The 20,114-nt window shown below is 41.2% G+C and overlaps 1 protein-coding gene across 2 annotated transcripts in view; it reads right to left on the bottom strand.

The window, feature by feature from the left end:
- Positions 1–216: 216 nt before the first annotated feature.
- The window catches only part of SASH1 (SAM and SH3 domain containing 1), a 163,641-nt gene continuing 143,743 nt past the window's right edge, over positions 217–20,114 (bottom strand). Inside the window, exons 17-20 of one of the 2 annotated variants that reach the window (XM_067542374.1) lie at positions 19,131–19,244; positions 9,868–10,991; positions 7,316–7,447; positions 217–3,872 (exon numbers count right to left, since the gene is read on the bottom strand). In XM_067542374.1, the coding sequence (XP_067398475.1) occupies positions 3,612–3,872; positions 7,316–7,447; positions 9,868–10,991; positions 19,131–19,244 (1,631 nt within the window). In that variant the 3' untranslated portion in view covers positions 217–3,611. The remainder of the gene's footprint in view (positions 3,873–7,315; positions 7,448–9,867; positions 10,992–19,130; positions 19,245–20,114) is intronic. The other variant, XM_067542373.1, reaches the window with a different exon arrangement.

Genomic DNA, 20,114 nt, shown 5'->3' with positions numbered 1-20,114 from the left:
TGCTATAGCTGCTTTTTGTCTTTTTCTAAACTCTGTCTGATTTGAAGCACCCAAGTTTGAGAAAGTTGCCTGTAATTCACCACCACATACCCTGTGAAAGGAAAAGCTCAGCAGTAAGAACACGGCATCTCTCCTTTCAACTGAAGGCAAAGGCAATCAATCTCTCCATTCCATTCACTTCCATGGTGTTTGAGTTCAACAAAAGGAGACATGTGAGACTGAGAAAATTTATTTACTTTTTGTCTATGAACAGTATGACATATAATTATAGACAAGGTTTGATACACAGGAAAACCCTTTTGTCAACGTTTTTTTGGGGGGGCTAAATGAAAGCACAATAATCTTTACACATTCATATTGTTTTTTTTACAATACACAGCTTTCTCGGGTTGAAGCAAACTGCAAGGACATATTGGGTACTGGTATATTACAGCTACTTACATCATTTAAGAACAGCAAATGGAGAAAAATAAGTTATTTAAATACTGATTTCATATACAGAAAGTGCAACATTGTTAGTTGTTAGATAACTTGCTTGACAGTTTTGTTTCCCCAGCGGGTGTCAATTAAGGATTACAGTATCTTGGACCAAAAGTATTATTTATTCTAAAAATAATACACTGCAACTGTACAGCCGTGACGTGGTGAATCGACCGCTATTACTGCTCTTAGGGGGAATGACTTGGCTGAATAATATAATACTTAATGCCTCTGGATCATATTCCCATGCTCCCAGTTTGTATCCAAAGTCAGTCTCATACAAGAGCATAGGGCCTGGGACACTCAGTATATCTTAGCTACTCAGATGGTAATACATGGATATTAATAGGCGCTTACAGTTGTAATTTTGCTTACTAATATTTTGGGCATGTGTCTTCCTTTACCAAATAGCTTTTCAAATTAGTATTGTACACAGTGGACACATAGCAGTACTTGTCTGAGCAGAGCAGATTAGGATTTCATCAGCAGGCTTCTTTTGTGCTTCCCAATAGCCAACAAGCTAACTTTTGCATAGAGTGTTGCACCTCAAGAGGAAATTGTAAGGAACCGGTTACTGTTGTTACACCAGGCAATCCCCCACCCGTCCATTGAACTCCACTGAAACCAGCGGGAGAAGCTCACACACTGAGCAGTTTAAGGCTTTTCTAAAATCAAAATATATGCTAAAATATAATACAAAAGAAGACTAAATGGCAGACTCTAAAAGCCAGATCAAAGAGCAAAATTAACAAAAATCTCAAGGAATTCAAGTTCGAATGGCCTCCTCCTGGCAAAGTCCTGATAGGTGTGATTTGATTTCTCCATGCTATTCAATCATTCTAAAGGCATAAGCATTACAATGAGAAATCCAGATGGTTTCCTTCTCTGTTGTGACTCTCCTGTTATTCATCAGGTTGGAAAAAGAAATTAAGGTGAGGGATTTTTATTCTCTGACTTTCTTTTCCTGTGATGAGTGGAAGTTGTTTTACTTTTGTATCAGACGATGCTTCATACTCAAACTCTGCATCGTAAGCCGTTGCTTACCCCTCTGAACTGCTAATGGGTATTCTACAGTCTCCTTACTCTTAATCATTGGTGACCCCAGCTATCAGTGGATGTTGCAGTGCTCCTTCCAGCTACTACTTGGTATAGGCTTCCCTTTAAGCCTTAGGGAGAGATGACACACAAATCATTGCTATGACAAGCAAGGCCCACACTATAAACACTTGGTTCTTTTGTAAGAGTTTAGCCTGTGCAAAACATTCAGTTATGTCACACGTTCCATGATGCTGTCACACTAGAACTTATTAGTTCTCCAGTTTCCCAGAGAAATGCACTAATAAAGTTTTAGACAAAATCCAGAGGAGCTCTGAATCCAGAATAATTTCAGATTATATGAGGAAGTTATCAATATCCTCATTTTATGAGCAGAATAACCGAGGCACAGGGGGGAGGGGAGTGAAGGACTTGCCCAAGTTCACATAGCAAGCTGGTGGCAGAGCTGGTAACAGAAACAGATTTCTAGGCCTATGCTCAGTTCACTAGACTACATCTTCCACTTCACCTACCAAAGGAAAGCCTACTCTGTCTATGATGAAAAATGTCCACTACTGTAAGTTAAAGGAAAGTTTGTGGTATACAGATGCCTATGAAATATCTAGTTAATACTATTCATGCTGATCTGTATTTGGCATATAAATGAGTGTCCATGTATAAAAATAAAATCTGTTAGTATCCACAGCTGTGAATGGGAGATTTTACACTGGTTTAGACAGAAAATAGGGTCATTATTTTATGGACAAAAATGGTTTGTCCAGTATTCCAGACCGACGCTTTCTTCCAGTAAGAAGAAATTTCAACACTCAATACTGGGGGACATGAAGTTTTGTAACATTACAACATAATTCATAAGACTATGTCTGTGCAGTGAAATTACTGCTCTGATACTTTCTATGGGACACAGTTTGCTTCTTCGGTGCATTTTATTTCCCCTGGGCAATCTTTCATTTGAAGAAACCAATGTTTTGAATTGATATGGTCAGGATACCAAGTCAAAGCTGCAATATAATGATTGACAGTATAACACAGTACATAAAAATATAATTAAAATGAAAAGCAATTACATATATACAAGGCAAGATAACTTTGAACATTTTAGTAACAGCCACAAATGTAGACCGCTGTGAACAAACAGTTAATCTGACAATGGAAACTCTGCATTTGCAAAAGCACCTCTCCAAACCAAAGATGTTACGAGACAATTTATAAAAGTTATTTTAAATGAAAATCAGCCTAAGTGCCATGGACTGACAACTGGATGAAGGAAGGTTGGATACGGATAAGTGAACACTAGATAACTGCTTACAAGCTTATTTTAAGGCAAATAAAAAAGCTGATTGCTAGAAAGCAGTTACAAAAATGACTCCATTCTGTACAAAAAAAGGAGTTTGGGACTCCGTTAGGTTAGTTATACTTGAACAACAGAAACGGTCAATGTTGTAAACTAATTACAGTCCATTAGTTTGGCCTAGCTAAAGGCTCTATGGCCTACAGAAACTATACCAAGCAACAAAGAGGATGACAAAAAAATGTATTTAGCATTTGATTGTTAAACAAAACAAGAAAACAAAAAACCCAAGAAGATTTGCAAAAAACCCAAGAAGATTTTACCAGTGAGTTGCACCTTGGCTTGTACGTGGCTTTCAGGGCTGACTCTAGGTAACTGGGAACCAGCATTACAGAGGGCCTTCAATTCAGAGAGACCTTGTAACAAAAACAGGGCTGACAGTGGATATAGCTGTCACAATCTTGTGGAGAGTGTGCCACGACCCCTTTAGCTTGATGGCTGCATGGGGCACCATCTGACCACAGGCTAGCCCCATGCACTTTCAGAACTAAAAGTACTTTGTTGTTGGGGGTTAAGGAAGTACCACAGCTCTGTTACCTGGCGGTTGCTTCTCTTTTCCTTTAGTTGTCAAAGACAGAAAAAAGGACGACTCCCTGAGGAGTTTATTTACCTATCCCTGGGATCCACTTGCTTGATCCCATTTGCTGTGTGGAGAAATCAGGGCAAAACTGGTACAGTAAGAAGCAGCGGCGCTCAATCAGGCAGCGCCACATTCCAGAGCATGTTAAATCATCTCTGGATTGAGGGGTTTGAAGAGTCTTGCTGCTGCCAGGAGCTTGCTTATGTGCCTCTCCTCTGTGATGCCAGCTTCTTGGAGGCAAGTTTGTGACAGGGAAGGCACTTTGCTCAACGTGTTGAATCCTGCTTCTGTGAGGGGGGTAGAATACATAGGTAGGCCGATGGAAACCAGCCAGTCAGTTATAGACGTGATATGTCCAGGCGATACAGGTTTTCGGCAGATTTCAGTGAGCCCTCCACTTGGAATCTGGATAGGGAAAGAAGACAGAAAATGTAATCTTTTGCCTGCTTAGTCTCCTCTCAGTCTTCCTCTGCACCCCTTGAGCTGTAAGAATTTGATAGTTTTAAAAAATGGATGTTTCAAACCTTGATAACAATTCCTCCTATATATGATAGGCAATGAGCAAGTCATCTGCTCAGCACCCATTCAACTCTTTTTAATTGGTTCCCAATATGCTGTTAGAATCTGATCAGAGAAATATAGGGCTGGAAGAGACCACGAGACGTCATCTAGTCTGTTTCCCCAATCTGAGGCAGGACCAAGTATACCTAGACCATCCCTGACAGATGTTTGTTTAACCTATTCTTAAGAACCTCTAATGAAAGGGGTTCCACGACCTCCACTGAAGCCTATTCCAGAACTTAACTACCCTTATAGTTAGAAAGGTTTTCCTTTCTAAACTAAATCTCCCTTGCTGCAGATTAAGCCCATTTATTCTTGTCCTACTTTCAAGCAGGCATGGAGAACATTGATCACCATCCTTTTTATAACAGCCTTAATATATTTGAAGACTTATCAGGTCCCCTCTTAGTCTTCTTTTCTCAAGATTAAACATATCCAGGGTTTTTTTTTTTTTTTTTTTTAAGCCTTTTCTCATCGGTCAGGTTTTTAAACCTTTTATCACATTTGTTGGTCTCCTCTGGACTCTCTCCATTTTTCCACATCTTTCTTAAAGTGGGTGCCTCAAACTGGACACTGTACTCCAGCTGACGCTTCACCAGTGCTGAGCAGAGTGGAACAATTATGTCATGTATCTTACATATGACACTCCTGTTAATGCATCCCAAAATATTAGCCTTTTTTGCAAATGTATCACAACACTATTGGCTCATATTCCATTTGTGATCCACTATAGCCCTGAGATCCTTCTCAGCAGTGCTACTACCGAGCCAGTTATTCCCATTTTGTAGTTGTGCATTTGATTTTTTCCTGCCTAAGTGTAATACTTTGCACTTGTCTTTACAGAACTTCATCTTATTGATTTCATATCAATTCTCTAATTTGTCAAAATTGTTTTTAATTCTAATCCTGTCCTCCTAAGTGCTTGCAACCCCTGCCAGCTTGGTGTCATTCACAAATTTTATAAGCATATTCTCCACTGCATTATCCAAGTCATTAACAAAAATATTGAATGGTACTAGGCCAGAACAGACCCCATTTTGAGAGCACACCATTGATAACTACTGTTTGAGTATGGTTTTTCAACTGTTTATGCACCTGCCTTATAATTTCATCCAGACCACATTTCCCTAGTTTGCTTATGAGAATGTCATATGGGACTGTGTCAAAAGCCTTACAAAAATCAAGATATATCACATTTATTGCTTCTCCTATATGCTAGGCAGTAACGCTGTCAAAGAAAGAAATTAAGTTTGTTTGGAATGATTTGTTCTTGACAAAGCCATGCTGGTTATTCCTTATTATCCCATTAACCTCCAGATGCTTACAAATTCATTGTTTAATAATTTGTTCCAGTATCTTTCCAAGTATCAAAGTTAGGCTGACTGGTCTATAATTCCCCAGATCCACTTTGTTCCCCTTTTTAAAGACAGGCAAACATAGTACTTTTCTCCAGTCCTCTGGGACCTCACCCGTCCTAAATGAGTTCTTAAAGATAATTGCTAATGGTTCCAAGATTGCTTCAGCTAGCTCCTTAAATCCTCAGGTTCTGCTGATACATGCAACTTATCTAAATATTCTTGAACCTGTTCTTTCCCTATTCTGGTTTATGTTCTCTCTCTCTTGTTAATGTTAACTGTGTTAAGCATCTGGTCACAATTAACTTCTTTAGTGAAGAGTGAAGCAAAATAGACATAAAACACCTCACCCTTCTTGGTGTTGTCTATTAGCTTTTCTTCCCCACTAAATAGTGGACCTACACTTTCCTTCATCTGTCTTTCTACCGTATGATCATGAACATCTAACCATGCCGTTCAAAGAATGCAATTTAAACAATCACATTCTTAGTAGCATTAATGGCCTGTTAGAATCATCATTCAAAGGACTTCCCCAAATATCATAGAAGACTGTCACCATTTTAAGAACATCATCATCTAACTCAGGCTTCCTAAAGGCCTTCCATACTAGTAATGGCCACCAGCTTGGATTCACTCTGGAGACAGAGCAAAACATTTCACAACATCCAAATATTGAGCAAAACCCAGGCATAATTTCTCCCTTCCTAACTTCAGGTATGTACACATTATCAGATGTGAAGAAGGAAAAAGCCTAATACGCATATCAGAAGGTGCACAAACTAACAAGAGCCTTCCATTTGCTGTCATTGTTCTGAGCACAACAAAATCTAACCAAAGAGACTCCAGCACTTATATTTTGATTGAAGACAATTTTTTCCCCCCTCCCACGTTTGCCATAATTAACTACACATATGTAGGCCATATGCCTGTTTACTCATGTGTCCACATCTTCCTTTAAACAGGAACTTAATTGTGCTCTTGGAGCAATTCCTCACTGCTTTCCCTAAATCTTGAATTTTTTTGCAGAGAAATTTCTGGGCTCATATTACCACCACATACTGCTGTCTTAAAAAAAATGTCCTTAGTGAAAAAGTGGCAGTAGAAAAGCAGTTCACATAAAGGAGTACCCAGAGCTAAACAAGAAAATAAAGTTTTGCTAAAAACAGACTAACACGGCTACCCCTCTGGGTAAGAAAATAAAGATGCTACAACGTATTTTTCATTAGTATTTAAACATGGGGTGGCCAGAAGCATCCAGCTGTGAGTCTCTCTCTAGGTAGATAAGTATAGCTCTAAATGCCAATCTGTTTGATTCAGATTCTTAGACTTTCCCTTCACTGTGGTAATCGAGTACCTACCTTGTCCATATATTTTTTATCCCTCCCGAGAGCATATTCTCAGAAAGAAAACCCTGAAGGGCTTTGAGGGCTTTTCCCATAGTTTTGATAAGTATGAAGACTTGACACGTAAACAGAGAGTGGTGGGGGCTAAGGAAAGAAGTGCTTGGTAGAGGATACAAAACCTTTCAGATTTTACCACAGAGTCTTGTTTGAATCCATCTTTGTCAGTAATGGCCTATAAGAAATGGAATTGATCTTACTCCAGCTCTTAGCAGACTGGCATCTACAACCTGCAGAAACACCATCACACTGGCATCAGTTGTTACGAGTGTTGGCAGTCATCAGAGATGCCAATGACTGAATGGGCAGGGAGACTCAACTCCGCTTTCAGTACTAAAAGTGGTTCCCCTCCAGCACAGAGGAAAGGAGGGTTGAGGAAAGGTATGTTCTGCTGCTGCTCATGGGCTGTATCTGTGTGAACATAGGCAGGACTTCAGTCTCCTAGGCTACGAATCCAGCACCCTTCGCCATCATTCAGTTAATTTTAAATATGTATTTATAAGCAAAGAACGTGGTATACAGAGACACTCACTGCCATGCGGTGCTGCTTCCTCAACTGCTTCACCCGGACTTGGTCCATGTTTGTAGCGACATCCTTTTCAGGCTGGTCTAGGTCTTCAGTGTATCTCTGCACCAAAGCTTCAGGAATCCCACAGCGCCCGTGCTGCAAGTTGCCATGCAGCCATGAAGGAGGAAGGAAGAGGGAAAGAAAGAAAACCAGAAACAACACAAGTCAACAAAGGTCTCTATACGAACAACACACACAAAATGACAGATCATAGGGCAGCACACATTTGGCCTTTCAGAAATTATGCTAGATATTTTGCTATTCTTTGGCTTAGTCAGAAAACTACTTTGTTATCAAGGCTGGAGAAAACTGATCTGATCACTATGAATTTCCTGGTTCGTGACTTGTACAATGTGGGAGATGTCTGGCAGATTTAGTGGTCCTCTAGAGACAATGGTCAGCGTTAGTGTTGTATTCAGAACACACGAATTGTCAGACCAGTGGTTCATCTAGTCCAGTATTCCGTCTCCAACAGTGAGCCAAATAGGCAATTATGGGATAGACTGTGCCAACAAACACTTCTTCCTAACCCCCATTAGAAGTTGGCTTTTGCCATTATGCAGGAGCATTTATTTTACCCTTCCCAAAGCCATGATTTTTTTTGACATCTTTACAATTACATTTCTATTCTCTATATAAACAGATTCATATGCAATTCCTTCCAGGGTGGGAATTGATAGTTCAGTCAAGAAGAGATCCTTCCTCATCCCTCTAGCCAGTATGCCAGAAAAGTAGTAACTTCATACGAGTTTTCAGATTTATCACTTAAACAACAGGGTAGCAATAATCTTTCCACAAACTACCTTTAATATCCAGTGCAAATTAGAGCAGCTCTGAGAATTTGGGGGGAGGGGAGGCAGAAAGCCATGTATGTCCTCTCCGCTGGGGGGCATTGGACAGAAAGTCAGGCACACTTGAGGATATGGTCCTGTGTATGGAACTTAGCTTACACTAAGCTAGATGTGTCTGTTCAATATTAATACTATCATTTTTACTAAGGTAGCACTTAGGAGCCACGATCCTGGATCAGACCCCATCATGCGAGGCGTGGTACAAACCTATCAAAAAGATGGTCCCTGCTTACTGGGACTCAAGCTCACAGTCCTCAAGATGTTATCCAGGTCTCTGGTAGGACTCACATGTCTCCACTATCTTCCTTGCCTGACGCACAGTAAGGCAGAGTGTGAGCACTGGCTGTGTGGGACAAGCTTAGCGCCATTTCCAACCCACAGTAGGCAAGAGTGGAGTGGGATACACAGCTTCCTTCCCAGCAGGAAGGAGGGGGAACAGGAGATGAAACTGTCATATCATCACATCCTTTCATTGCATCAGCTCATGCAGCTGCTGCACTGTGATGACCGAGTGCTGCCACATAGCAATGGAACATCAAAGCACCATTGCAAGATTAGTGTCTTGTCTCTGCAATTGCATCAGTTGGACATACTTAGCCCTTCAGGGTGGAGTGTCACTGCCTGGCATCATTAAAACACAAAACATTTTAAATTGGATTGACTTTCACCACTTATTCTCTTTGTATCCTTGTTACGTTTCATCCAGCTTGGACATGAACCTCAACTGATGAGTTTCCCTTTCTGCTTTTCCAGCTCAAAATCAGCTTCATTTTAAGTGTTTGTATCCACACATTTCTCCCAAATGCTTTTGTACCCTTATCGAGTACTTGCGAGGTTTTTGGACAAATGAAAAGCTGAGAGCAAAGCAGGCTGTCTAATTCCTGTTCATGGTTATGCAATTAAAAGCACCACCCTCAAAGTGAGATGGGGTCCTGATTTCCAAAAGGGTTCCATTCCCATTTAGGCACCTATTTACACGTCAGATTTCCCAAAGTGCTCAGCACCCAGCAGCTCCCACTGAGACACTTAGGGCCACATTTTCTATAGCTCAGCATATTGGGTGCTGAATTCCTCCAAAAATCTGGCCCCCGTTGTGGGCGCTGAGCCCTTGTGAAATCTCCTGACAGGGTCTCTGAACCCACCTTAGTTCTGAGGAGCATCTCTGGTGTGAGAAAGGAAGCACAGAATTAGTAGGCAGAACCGGGCTGGCTTTCAAAGGAATGGCTATGGAGTAATCAGGGTCAGCCTGGATTCCAAACTCATGCAAGTGGGAATTGGGAAGCATGAGTTGCTTCTTCGTTAAGCCCTCTTGCTGAAGAGCAGGGTGGTATGTGGTTTTATTCCCCCCCCCAAATCCTGCAGCTGGAGAAGATGACCGGCCCCTGCTAGAAATAGCGGCGCTTTCAGGAAATGCAGAGCTCAAAGCAGCAAAGCCCCACACAGCTATTGACTTTATTAGTATTGAAAGGCTGGCTTTGGGTGTGAGGCTTGGTGTACACAGAACAGACTAACAACAGGGTGCCTGAAAGTTATTTCCATCTTTTCCAATGGTTTGTAGAGTGACAAAATAGCTCACTTGCTGACAAATAATACAACAGATACAATGAAAAGTGAGCTGTTACAAAGACCAGAATTAAAATGTTGAGGCAATAGCCCCTTCCTTACCTTGTCTGAATACGGTTCCTCTGTGAGATCAATCTCTTCAGACAACAACTTGTTTTCTATTAACATTTCCAGATCAATTCCTCTAGTACAAGAAATTTTCCTGGCTAAAACAGGGCCTAGTTTTATCACATGTTGCTGAGCGTGAGCAGTCTCTGGAAGCTCTGCTAGCCAAGGGGGCAGTGTGCTTGGTGGGGTAGTGGGCTCCTGCTCAGAGGAAGGCCTGTAGGCAGGTACTACACGACAATCAATGGGGCTGGATGGGCTGACCCTTTTTACTGGCAAACATGGTGCATCTGGACTTGAAAGAGTTCCACTTAGAGTCATAGGGGGATGATACAGTCCATTATAAAGGCGTTCTCGGCTTTTTTTGGCAGGGACTGGTGGTGGCTGCGAAGGATTTTTTGACTGAATTCTTGCCTCGCTCATTGCCTTTTGCTCCGCTTTTAAGCCTTCCTTGAGGACTGGAGAGTTAATAGCCCTTTCAGGGTCATGACTGCTTTTATTAGGATTTTCCAGAGGTGTCCTTGTTACGTTGTGTGTACCTGAAGTAGGCTGAGCCTCCCAGCTTGTAGCAAGGTACTGAGTAGGAGTCCCACCTGAAGTCTCTATTACTGAGCAATCCAATTTCATAACTCTTCCCTTCTGAGTAGTTCCTTTACTTTGCTGAAGGAGAGTATCTTCTGCCCTAACACCGCCGCCAGGAAACTTAGGCTTCAGGACAGAGCCAATTGTCTTTTTTGATATATCCAGTGCATCCTGAGGGAAAGAATCTACTTTCTTGCTAGGGTTTGGTAAGTCAGTGCTGGATTCTCCTTGGAGGTCATCCAGTGAATGAGATCTTGGCCACTTATCCACATTCTGGAGGCCATCCAGTGTTTCACAGCTCCGGCAGACAGCAACTGGTAAACTTCTGCGGTTCTTCTTCAAACCTGTGACACTTGGAGGCTTCATGCAGCTCTTTGGAGCATGATGCATGCAGCTCAACCGGATTTCCTTCTCTCCTTGCTGAAGAGCTTCTACCGATTTAGTCAAAGGCAAAGTTGGATAATTTGGCAGTTGGTTTCTGTTAAAGTGGTGCTCACTGGCTGACTTTGTAGGCAGCAGACAGGTCCTCCGAGTCTTGCCTAAAAACAAAGAAATTACAAACTGTGGTAGAAGTCTAAAAACGTACACAAGAAGCACCCCCATGTACCCGCATCACCTTAAATGCCTTTGAAACACAAGGATTCTTCATTGCTAACTAAAGACATTTGTTCTGACGTCTCTGCCTATGCTGCACTTCAATACAGTTCCACCCAGATTCATTTGAGACCTTCCGGTTTGATTATTAAGAACTGCTTAATATCCATAAGCAGAGAGAGAAATTTAAGATAAGTTCTAGTTTTTACCCAAATTTGCAAAGATGACATTGTCCAGCTGCCTTTTCTTAGTGGAGCTATAGCCTATAAATTATGCTAACAGATTTGACCCCGGCAGAGAAATAACTTATAAAAAAATCAGACAGGTTTTGCACATTTGTGGCTACATTAGGCCAATAATCATCACATTTGATTTCTAATTACACTTGAGAACTCACTCTTGTGGAATAGATTTTTATCCCTTAATCTTGTATCTCAGAAGAAATAATGTTTATTAACTAGAGTTATGACAGAACCTGCCATCCTTTTACTTCATGGTTTAAATGAGCAGTGACCTGTTTACAAAGGGAAACCATGAGGCAGTTTGAATGGTTTGAGGAATGTTATTGCACTAGCCTCTTTCTAGGGCCGTGTTTAGCAGCTGAAGAATTTTACTGGAGAAATGTGCCTTATGTTATGAAAGGGTGAAGTATTTCAAATGGACTAACTTTAACATTAGTCTTAAATCAGAATGTCTTACTAGAGTGGAAAGACTAGGAGGTATATTATTAGTATTTTATGTTCCCCGTGTGAGACAAGATCACATTACAAGAGCATGTTTTGCATTTTCCAAAACAGGTATGTCTCATGGATTGGTTGATGGAAATGACAAAAAGCTCTATAGATCTTACTAGGAGCTGCAACCTCATTTAAATTTTTTTTTTTTTTTTTTTTTTTTAAAAGGATAGGAGCACAATAAAATTTATGGCAGTTACTGAATGATTGTTTGGGTCATATTATATATCCTAAACTGGTGATTTAAAAATTGCTAGTACTGCATAGTATAACTGCTTAGAAAAAACAGAATAGTCCACTTACATAATATATTTGATATATCTACCTCCCTATAAAATACATTCAGTGTCTGGGTGCTGTACATACTTTCCAGCTACCAGATCAAGAAGGCCATTAAAAACCTCCCATTATGAAAGCAAAATGCTCCACATTCAGCCATTCCAGAATCTGAATCCACAGCTCTCCTTCCCACAAGATTAGCTTTTGCAGCAGGTCCCCATATTTGGGCTCGGACAGATTAGATGGGGTTGTCTTTCAAAAAGTGAAGACCCTTTCACTGTGAATTCTAAGACTTCTGTTTGAACAAGGCGTCTCAAGTGTCTCAGCTGATTGCCTCTGTTGTAAATATCACACAAAGGGGGAGTCAGTCTCTAAGGTCTTCAGGACCCAAATCTATTTAGGGCTTCGTAGAATCAACGTCTTGCGATCCAGGGCAAACCAGGACACAGTAATGTGGTCCCCTATGGGAAATATTGCTTGGTTAGGAGGCTGCTGCATTCTGCAACTTCCAAATGGGTTTAGGGTGTATCCCTAGCTAGAATTACCCAGTCTAGTCCAATCAGAAATGACCAAACATGCATAACAGTCATTTTCCCTGTTAAACAGTAAAAACTTTGGGGTAAATCCTAGAGTCCTTGTAGCAAAATTGCCAATGGCGAGAGTGGGCATTTTGTCCATGAAAGGGCGACAGGATCAGCCATTGTGTGAGCAAACTGAAACAAGCACACTACAAAAGAAAAAAAAAATCAAATCCACTAGGAGCCAGACACCCAGCTAGTGTAAATTGGCAGAGCTACGTTGACTTTAGTGGGGCTCTGCCAATTTACACTAGCCGAGCATCTGGCCCTAATATCATCATTCCTCATGGTTTCTGTTTTAATCTATGTGCCAGCCTGGTACACAGTACATAGTGTTTGTTCCTTTCTCCCCCTCCCCAGATGGAGCTTGGCAAATCAGCAACTTTGGGCCTTTTTTACTCTACCCATTCACTATTTGTCATGGGGCAGCTGCCTTTTATGGGAGACCCTGTGTAAGGGGAAAAATCAAATAAGGGCCCGCCTGCAACACCACACCCACTTGCGAAGGGGTGCACCAGGTCAGCCTGGAATGACGACATTATTAAAAAAAACCCAAACTATTTAATGGACTAAGCCAAATAAGGATAATAGAGACTAATCATTTCCATCCTTGCTGTTTTTGGGTCAGTTGTCCAGTCTCTAGCCTAGCTACCTCATCATGTTCCAATGATTGCTTGTTGGTTTAAATAAAGTGTTTCTACTTTGAAAAACAATTCTGTGAAAATGACATTGTGGCGTTCCTGGTTTACTGTTCCTCAGTGGCTTCCATACGCAAGTTGCTCAGTTTACAGTTAGAAGTTGTTTTTTTTCTACCTGCCAGTCTGGCAAACTCAGTCTTGAATCTAAATGGCAGGTGGGGTTCTTTCCCTCTCAGTCATATAGATTTTGCAGACTAAACTGTGCCCTCATTTACATTTGTGCAGCACTGTTAGCCTTCACTGGGTCCTGCATTAGCACAGGACACACTGAGGGTTCAATCTTGTAAGGGGCTGAGCACTGGGGCCCCAATCTGCAAAGCACTTATGCAAATCCTGGATGTCCTGGGCATGTATTCATGTGCTTCAAATTAATCTGGATTGGATCTAGCAAAGTACTTACACAAGTGCTTAACTTGGAACACATGAGTAGCCCCAGGGGAATTAACATTAATCATTTGCATAAGTGCCTTGCAGACTGGGCCTGGAGTGCTCTGCACCCTGCAGGATTGAGTCCTGAGTGGCACTGATGGTGTGTGATTAGTAAAGAACCAAGCCTGACTTTCAGATCCCAAGGAGAGTTGTCAGGGATGACAGATTAACTTTGGAGTCACCGAAAGACAAATCTAGAACCCTGTAATGCCACTTATAGTGTGTATCTTCACACTTAACATCCACTTTCAACCTTACCTTGCTTTCAGTTATTTGCAAGGAGACTTTTTGTGCCTGGACGTAGGTTGGTCGAGGGGCATAATGAAAAGCAGCTCAACTGATTGTCTCATCTTGAGTAGGTCAAACTCAATTGGAATAATATAAACCAGAGGTTTTATGAAAAGCTTTTGTATACGTTTGTCAGAGCTGCACTGCACAACTAACAAGAGCAAACATCCATCAAATTTGCTTGATTGAAAGAAGTGCAGGGACTGATCTTGATTTAGTTTTCATATATGTGAGATGCAAGTTCATTCTCAAATAATGCTTAGGGCTTTCGATCAGAATGGTGAAGTCCCCTCAAAGCAGGTAACATCCCAGAGTGATAGCACATACTGTATGGCTCCTTGCTGAGTGGCAGGGACACCTTCATTTTCTTTTAAGACAGAACTGGATTTTTTAAAGTCAGTGCAGGTGCAAAAACTGATGTTTGAAAGCTCTTTCTCAATCCAAAAACTGATTCTAGGGGCCATTTAGCTGAAATTAAGAACGAAATATAATTTCAGCTAAATGGCACCTAGAGTCAGTAGTATTTGCCAACTAATCGCTATCTAAAGGCATGCTGCATTCAGAGATTTCAGAATTTAGTTTCACTCAGATTTAAAGTGGAGTATTTTTAAGCAATGCATGATTCCTTTCAATACAACTTGCATTCAGAGCTTTATGTGGAAGATACTAAGACTTGGCTTCTGAATAATGCACAGTAATTTCTTTGGATTTGAATCCTAATACATGTCATGTGCTTGCTTCACTGCAGGACATCATGTCTCCAAAACGCCACATGTGCAAAGAAAGAACTCGTTTAATCTAAGATGGAAATTTGTTCCTTTCACTTTTTCTCCTGCTCCTCTCTCAGGCAATTTACAAAACGTGGCATCAGAAAAGCCCCAGAAACACTGGAAGCTGCAACATTTCAGGAGAAAGGTAGGAAACATCCCCCCCCAAACAGGTCTTTTTAAATGTTACGTCTCAAGGACTGTTCCATCTAACAGTTTATGTCAAACAGTGTATCTCAAAACATATATATATGAGAATGAATGTCAGAAAATTTTGTACTCCTCTCAGTGACCGTACCTCTACGACAGCATGTTGAAATCTAGCCTTTCAGCCAGTAGTAGGAAAGGGAATATTCTTTTCTTTTTTAGTTTTTTTTTATCTGCCTGTACATTTACAGTTCCAATTGTAATTCATTTTACTGTCTAGGCTTCCTGTGAAGTTTACACATCAAAACCCATGTAACTTCTTTTGGTTCTGAAGTATTGACTAGCCAGTGAATTGTTCTTACTAAAGCACAACCAGGTCCCAGCAACCTTGTTCCTTCTCACAAAGAAAAATGGAGCAGTACTATGGCACAAGTTAGCCCTTGCTGGTGCAGATGCTTTAAAGGGTATTTATTAACTTCACTTTGTTATCAGTTAGGAAGAATACACTGGGGAAACAAAACCGTTTGAGAATGGAGGAGGAAAAGAAAGAGGCAGAATGAAAAGGAAAACAGAAGAGAAAGAACAAACATTTCAAATGTATGTAGCAGCAAATCCTTTAGTCAACCATAGCCTTGATTCTGGTAGTTGTTCTGCAGGGGCAGACCCTGGCACTCATGCAGGACAACTCGCAGGAGATGGACCTATACTAACAGGAATAAAACCAGCTCTAGAAGGAATTTTGTTCATGAAGAAGATAACCCAACACAAAATTATTCAATGTATTAATTAATAAAATAGCACTCGGCTTCAAAATGGTTTTGATACCCCAGCTGGTCCAATTATCTGAAAAAGGTAGCATCTTGGGCTTGGATGCAAGACAGTGAGCTAGCTTGTGAACTGTTATTATGGTGTAATTCAAGAGGAACGTCAATGGACCTATTACTGTTCCTCCTAATTTACACCAGTGTATGAGAATCTAGTTCATCATTTGCAAATATTTTAGGATTTTTAAAGTTCCAAGTGAAAATGTGTACCAGTGATTTTTAAGTTGACCATGCTTTAGGGTCAATATGGTTAGTATTAATTCATTCTTATGAGGCCTTATCATTAAGCAGTCTGACACCTGTCATAATCCTTTTCAGTCCTATTAATTGGCAGCAGCATCTCTGCACTGTTGGGCTAAACATGTTCAGAAAGATTTAGGTATCTGGGAAAACTGCAGTAATAGACTAAAGGTAGACTTTAGATGTTGCCCTGAGGTAGAGTCTGGAAGCTTTATGTATGTTTTCATTTTAGGGGAGTAATCTGAGTTCAGTTCAGGCTATAAGACTACATTACACAGGCCAATTCCCCTTTTATATTGAGGGGCAAAATCTCCTATTGGGGACAGCAGTGCCCAGGCTCCCCTGTGCTATTTTATGGAATTAGAATATAAACAAGTCTTGTGACCTTAGATCATCTTCCGCAGCAAGAAGTACTCAGAAAGCTGTATTTTACCAGGAAGAATGTCACAGGGCAGATGTGCAATACTATCTGGGGGGGAATTTTTTTGGGGGTGGGTGGGTGGGGGAAGGAGAAGGGAGGCTACAGCAGCAGATTTTCAAACCTACTCCAATCTTTATTCTGAGGAAAATCACTCCGCAGAGCCTAATACTCAAAACCACACAGAACAGGGTGAGTTAAGGATTGCCTGTCTGCCCTAACTCCGGATTTCATTATCTTTACTTTGGCTTTGTTTTCTGGGGTTACATTTTCTTGGGGTTTTTACTGACACAACAAAGATGTGATGGCTGGTGCAATGGACAGTCACCGCTTCATCTCTCTTGTCATCTCTAATGACAATGTAAATTGGTATATATACAGAATTAGACAAAGTGCGTTGAGTACCGGCCTTGTCATTTCTTCTTTTGTTTAGCTCGAGAGGAAGGATGATCCAGTGGTTAGGGCGCTAGCCTGTGATTTAGGAGATCTGGTTAATCCCTGTTCCACCGCATTCTTCCTGTATAACCATGGGCCAGCCACTTAATGTCTCTGTGGCTCAGATCCCCATTTTATAGATGGGAAAACAGTATTTCTTTACCTCAAAGAGGTGCCATAAAGATAAAATACATTAAAAAACGTTAGATGTGCAGATGCTTATGTAATGGGGATCTGCCACATAAGTACCTAAAATAGATAATTCTGCACCTGCTGATGTAATATGTAGCAAACAAGGATTTGTGTTCAAGTTGTAATAGACTCTCTGAAGATTTAGAATTGAAGCTAGGAGGATGGATATCAGCCCACAACCAGACTCTGTACTTGTCATTAGAAAAAATAACCACATCAGAGAACCTGCTTCCTTCTCAAAATGCATTTCCCCTTGCTGTGAAAAGCGGATGATTATTGTATGATTGTTCATTATATCTTGTACTAGGCTGCTGGTTATCCTCATTTTAACAGAACAGAGCCAGCTGAAGAATATATTTTGGAAACAAGATGCATATAAACAATAATGGTCTATGGACTTTGCAAAGAAGGTGGGACACACTTCAGACCAACCAGCCTTGACAGAATCCTTTCCTACAAGGAAAATGAATTCAGTACAAGCGTTATTCCCCTAACAGTTGCTCAAAGCAAGCACTGAATGCAGTGTTATGTAGAAATGATATAAAAATGCAGCAAGCCACAGTTGAACAGCAAAGCGTTAGTGATCTGAGTTCTAGAAAGCTTAGATGGAAATATTTGTTTAAACATAAAAGTAAGCATTCCAAAAGCAGGCAGGCATTGACAATTGCTTTACAAAGATTTTATTAAACTAAAGAAAAAACATACAGGCAGCAATTGAACCCTAATGCTAAAGCCTTCATTAAGAGACCTCTTGTGGATATATGGGAAAGAAAATCAAATATACGCTGCATATGTAATTTTTACATTGTTTAGTTAGAAACATAGGTAAAGTAATTACATTAATTTTTCTCTCTTTAGCACAATATACAGATTTCAATCATGTCTGAAATACAATCATCAAAAGCACCCATCTTTGTAAGGAAATTAAATCACAGAGTTTGGGCTGCTTTGGTCAAGTGACAACACCACTGTGGTGCCAGGGGGCTCCAGTTCTGGGGACAATTCTGATCTCTTGCTCTCTGAGGCCTCTCTGTGGAGTTTAGTGCATTATGCACTTAGTTTCCTAGCATATGGGGATTTCTGTTCCCTTCAACTGGCACATTCACAGAGGAGGCACTGACATAGGCACTTCTACAGCTGGAAAAAGGGAGCTGCACCCACAGCTACCTTAAAGGGGAAATCAGTGTCTTTTTCAACTGCATTCTTGGTTTCTCATTTGCACTGGCCATTGGTGATAGCCCAGCAGACAGAGGCAGAACCAGAACTCAGATGCCTGGCGTGACATCACCAAACCCAACTGACCAAAAGCAATTTAACAGATGACAATTTTACACCTTTTTATACAAGAAACAACCCTCATTCACAGAACTGCTTGGACTTCTTCTAAACATGAGAGTTTAGCCTCTACTGAGATCTGCCTTGCCACTCAGACACCATCTCCCAGCAACACAAGCCAGGATAACTGGGAGTCTTGGTGGTTCTTGCTCTCTCATCTGGCCAACCTTTGGATTCAATTGGCTTGCTGAGGTTCATGCAAATATTTTAACAGCTGAACAACAGGCCCCTTTGATGGCAGGAGGATGCAACATGCATCTTAAGCAAACACACGAAACCACTGCCCAAAATAGAGAACATTCTTTTCAAAAGGTTTTTTTGTTAAGACTGCAAAGAAGATGAGAAGTGAAGGGAGTTCCCCATGGCCTGTACTCCCTTAGCACTAACCCTGTATGAGTTTGAGTACCAGTCTCAAGACAACAACAGGAGATGGAGCAGGAGGAGGATGGGGGTGGAGGCCTGGTTTTCTCAGAACACAATCTCAGACCATCTGCTTTCTTTTGAAATCCTATATCCTCTGCCAGTGTGAAAAAGCAGCATCACCAACAATGACAACCTAAAGCAATGGCTCAGGCAAAGGGAGAAAGAGCAAGCATGAGGGAGCGAGAAAGCCACGTATGAAGCAACTCTGCTTTTAGCTGAAGCATGGAAGCAGAAAGGATGCAAAGTCATGTGCACAAACAGGCTGCGTATGTCAGTGACTCTCTTTGTTCTCATTACCATTCTCCAGGTTTTCGCTGCTTTCATAGCAGCCAGAATCCCGGGGGGAGCATCCACTCAAGCCCGGGCCTTCTATGAGAAGTTTCTCTTGAGACCCTGACTGGTCGCTGTTACCTGGAGGAGGTGAGAGCGTACAATGAAAAAAGAAGATCATTGAACATGGAATCTGGTGCAGGTTCTTGAAAATCATCGCCTCTCCAAACACTTTACTAGCACCCACTGCATCAGCTCAGACATCTGAGCATTAGGAGGGGATAAGGTTATCCACAATGGGGATGAATGCTGTTGGAAGACAAGATACAGTACAATACCCCCCTGTGAGAACAAGCAATGTGAGAAATAGAAAGTGCAGCAGTTTAATGGGACAGTGTCAAGAGCCTCTGATCAAATAACGAACCTACCCTGCAGAGGGAAACCAGGGGAAGGATCAGGTGGAATTACTAGTAATTCTTCCCTATGATGTGGCAGCGAGCCAGCGGGAAACTAGTGGTAAGAATTACTTTCTCCCTCTGTGACTATCCCCAGCACTCCCAGCAGGGGGAATCAGCCTGTGCGCTGCATTCCAGGATTTGGCCCTTACTGTTTCGTCAAACTATATTGTACAGAAACTAAATTCAGGACTGGAGAAATAAAACAACCAACTGCATGATGCACAGCTGCAGTTTATATTCTGTTGTTCTTCCTTCAACAAAAGCCGGAAACTGCTCGCCTGATGTGTATTCTCAGAGCATGAAAAAAAGTAATTATGGAGCAGAGACAGAAGCTGCTGCTCACACAGACAGGCTCCAGTTGTCTCCTCCCCACTCCACTTCCTGTCCATCCCCCTCACATGGAAGAGGAATTCATTCTCTCCAACCCCACTCCAACCAACACCGTACGTTTTTAAGCCAAAGTGGAAGGTCACTATAAAAAGTATCACTGCAAAAAAAGCAAACATACTAAATACATCTTGCAAATAATAAGGAAAAGATCATAGTAGGTGAC

This window comes from Emydura macquarii, unplaced genomic scaffold, assembly GCF_026122565.2.
Source record: "Emydura macquarii macquarii isolate MOO-44397 ecotype Brisbane River unplaced genomic scaffold, CSIRO-AGI_Emac_v2 contig_705, whole genome shotgun sequence".
Taxonomy (NCBI): Eukaryota; Metazoa; Chordata; order Testudines; family Chelidae; genus Emydura; species Emydura macquarii.
The sequence above is the reverse complement of the archived record's forward strand: the minus strand, read 5'-3'. Positions and strand labels throughout refer to the sequence as shown.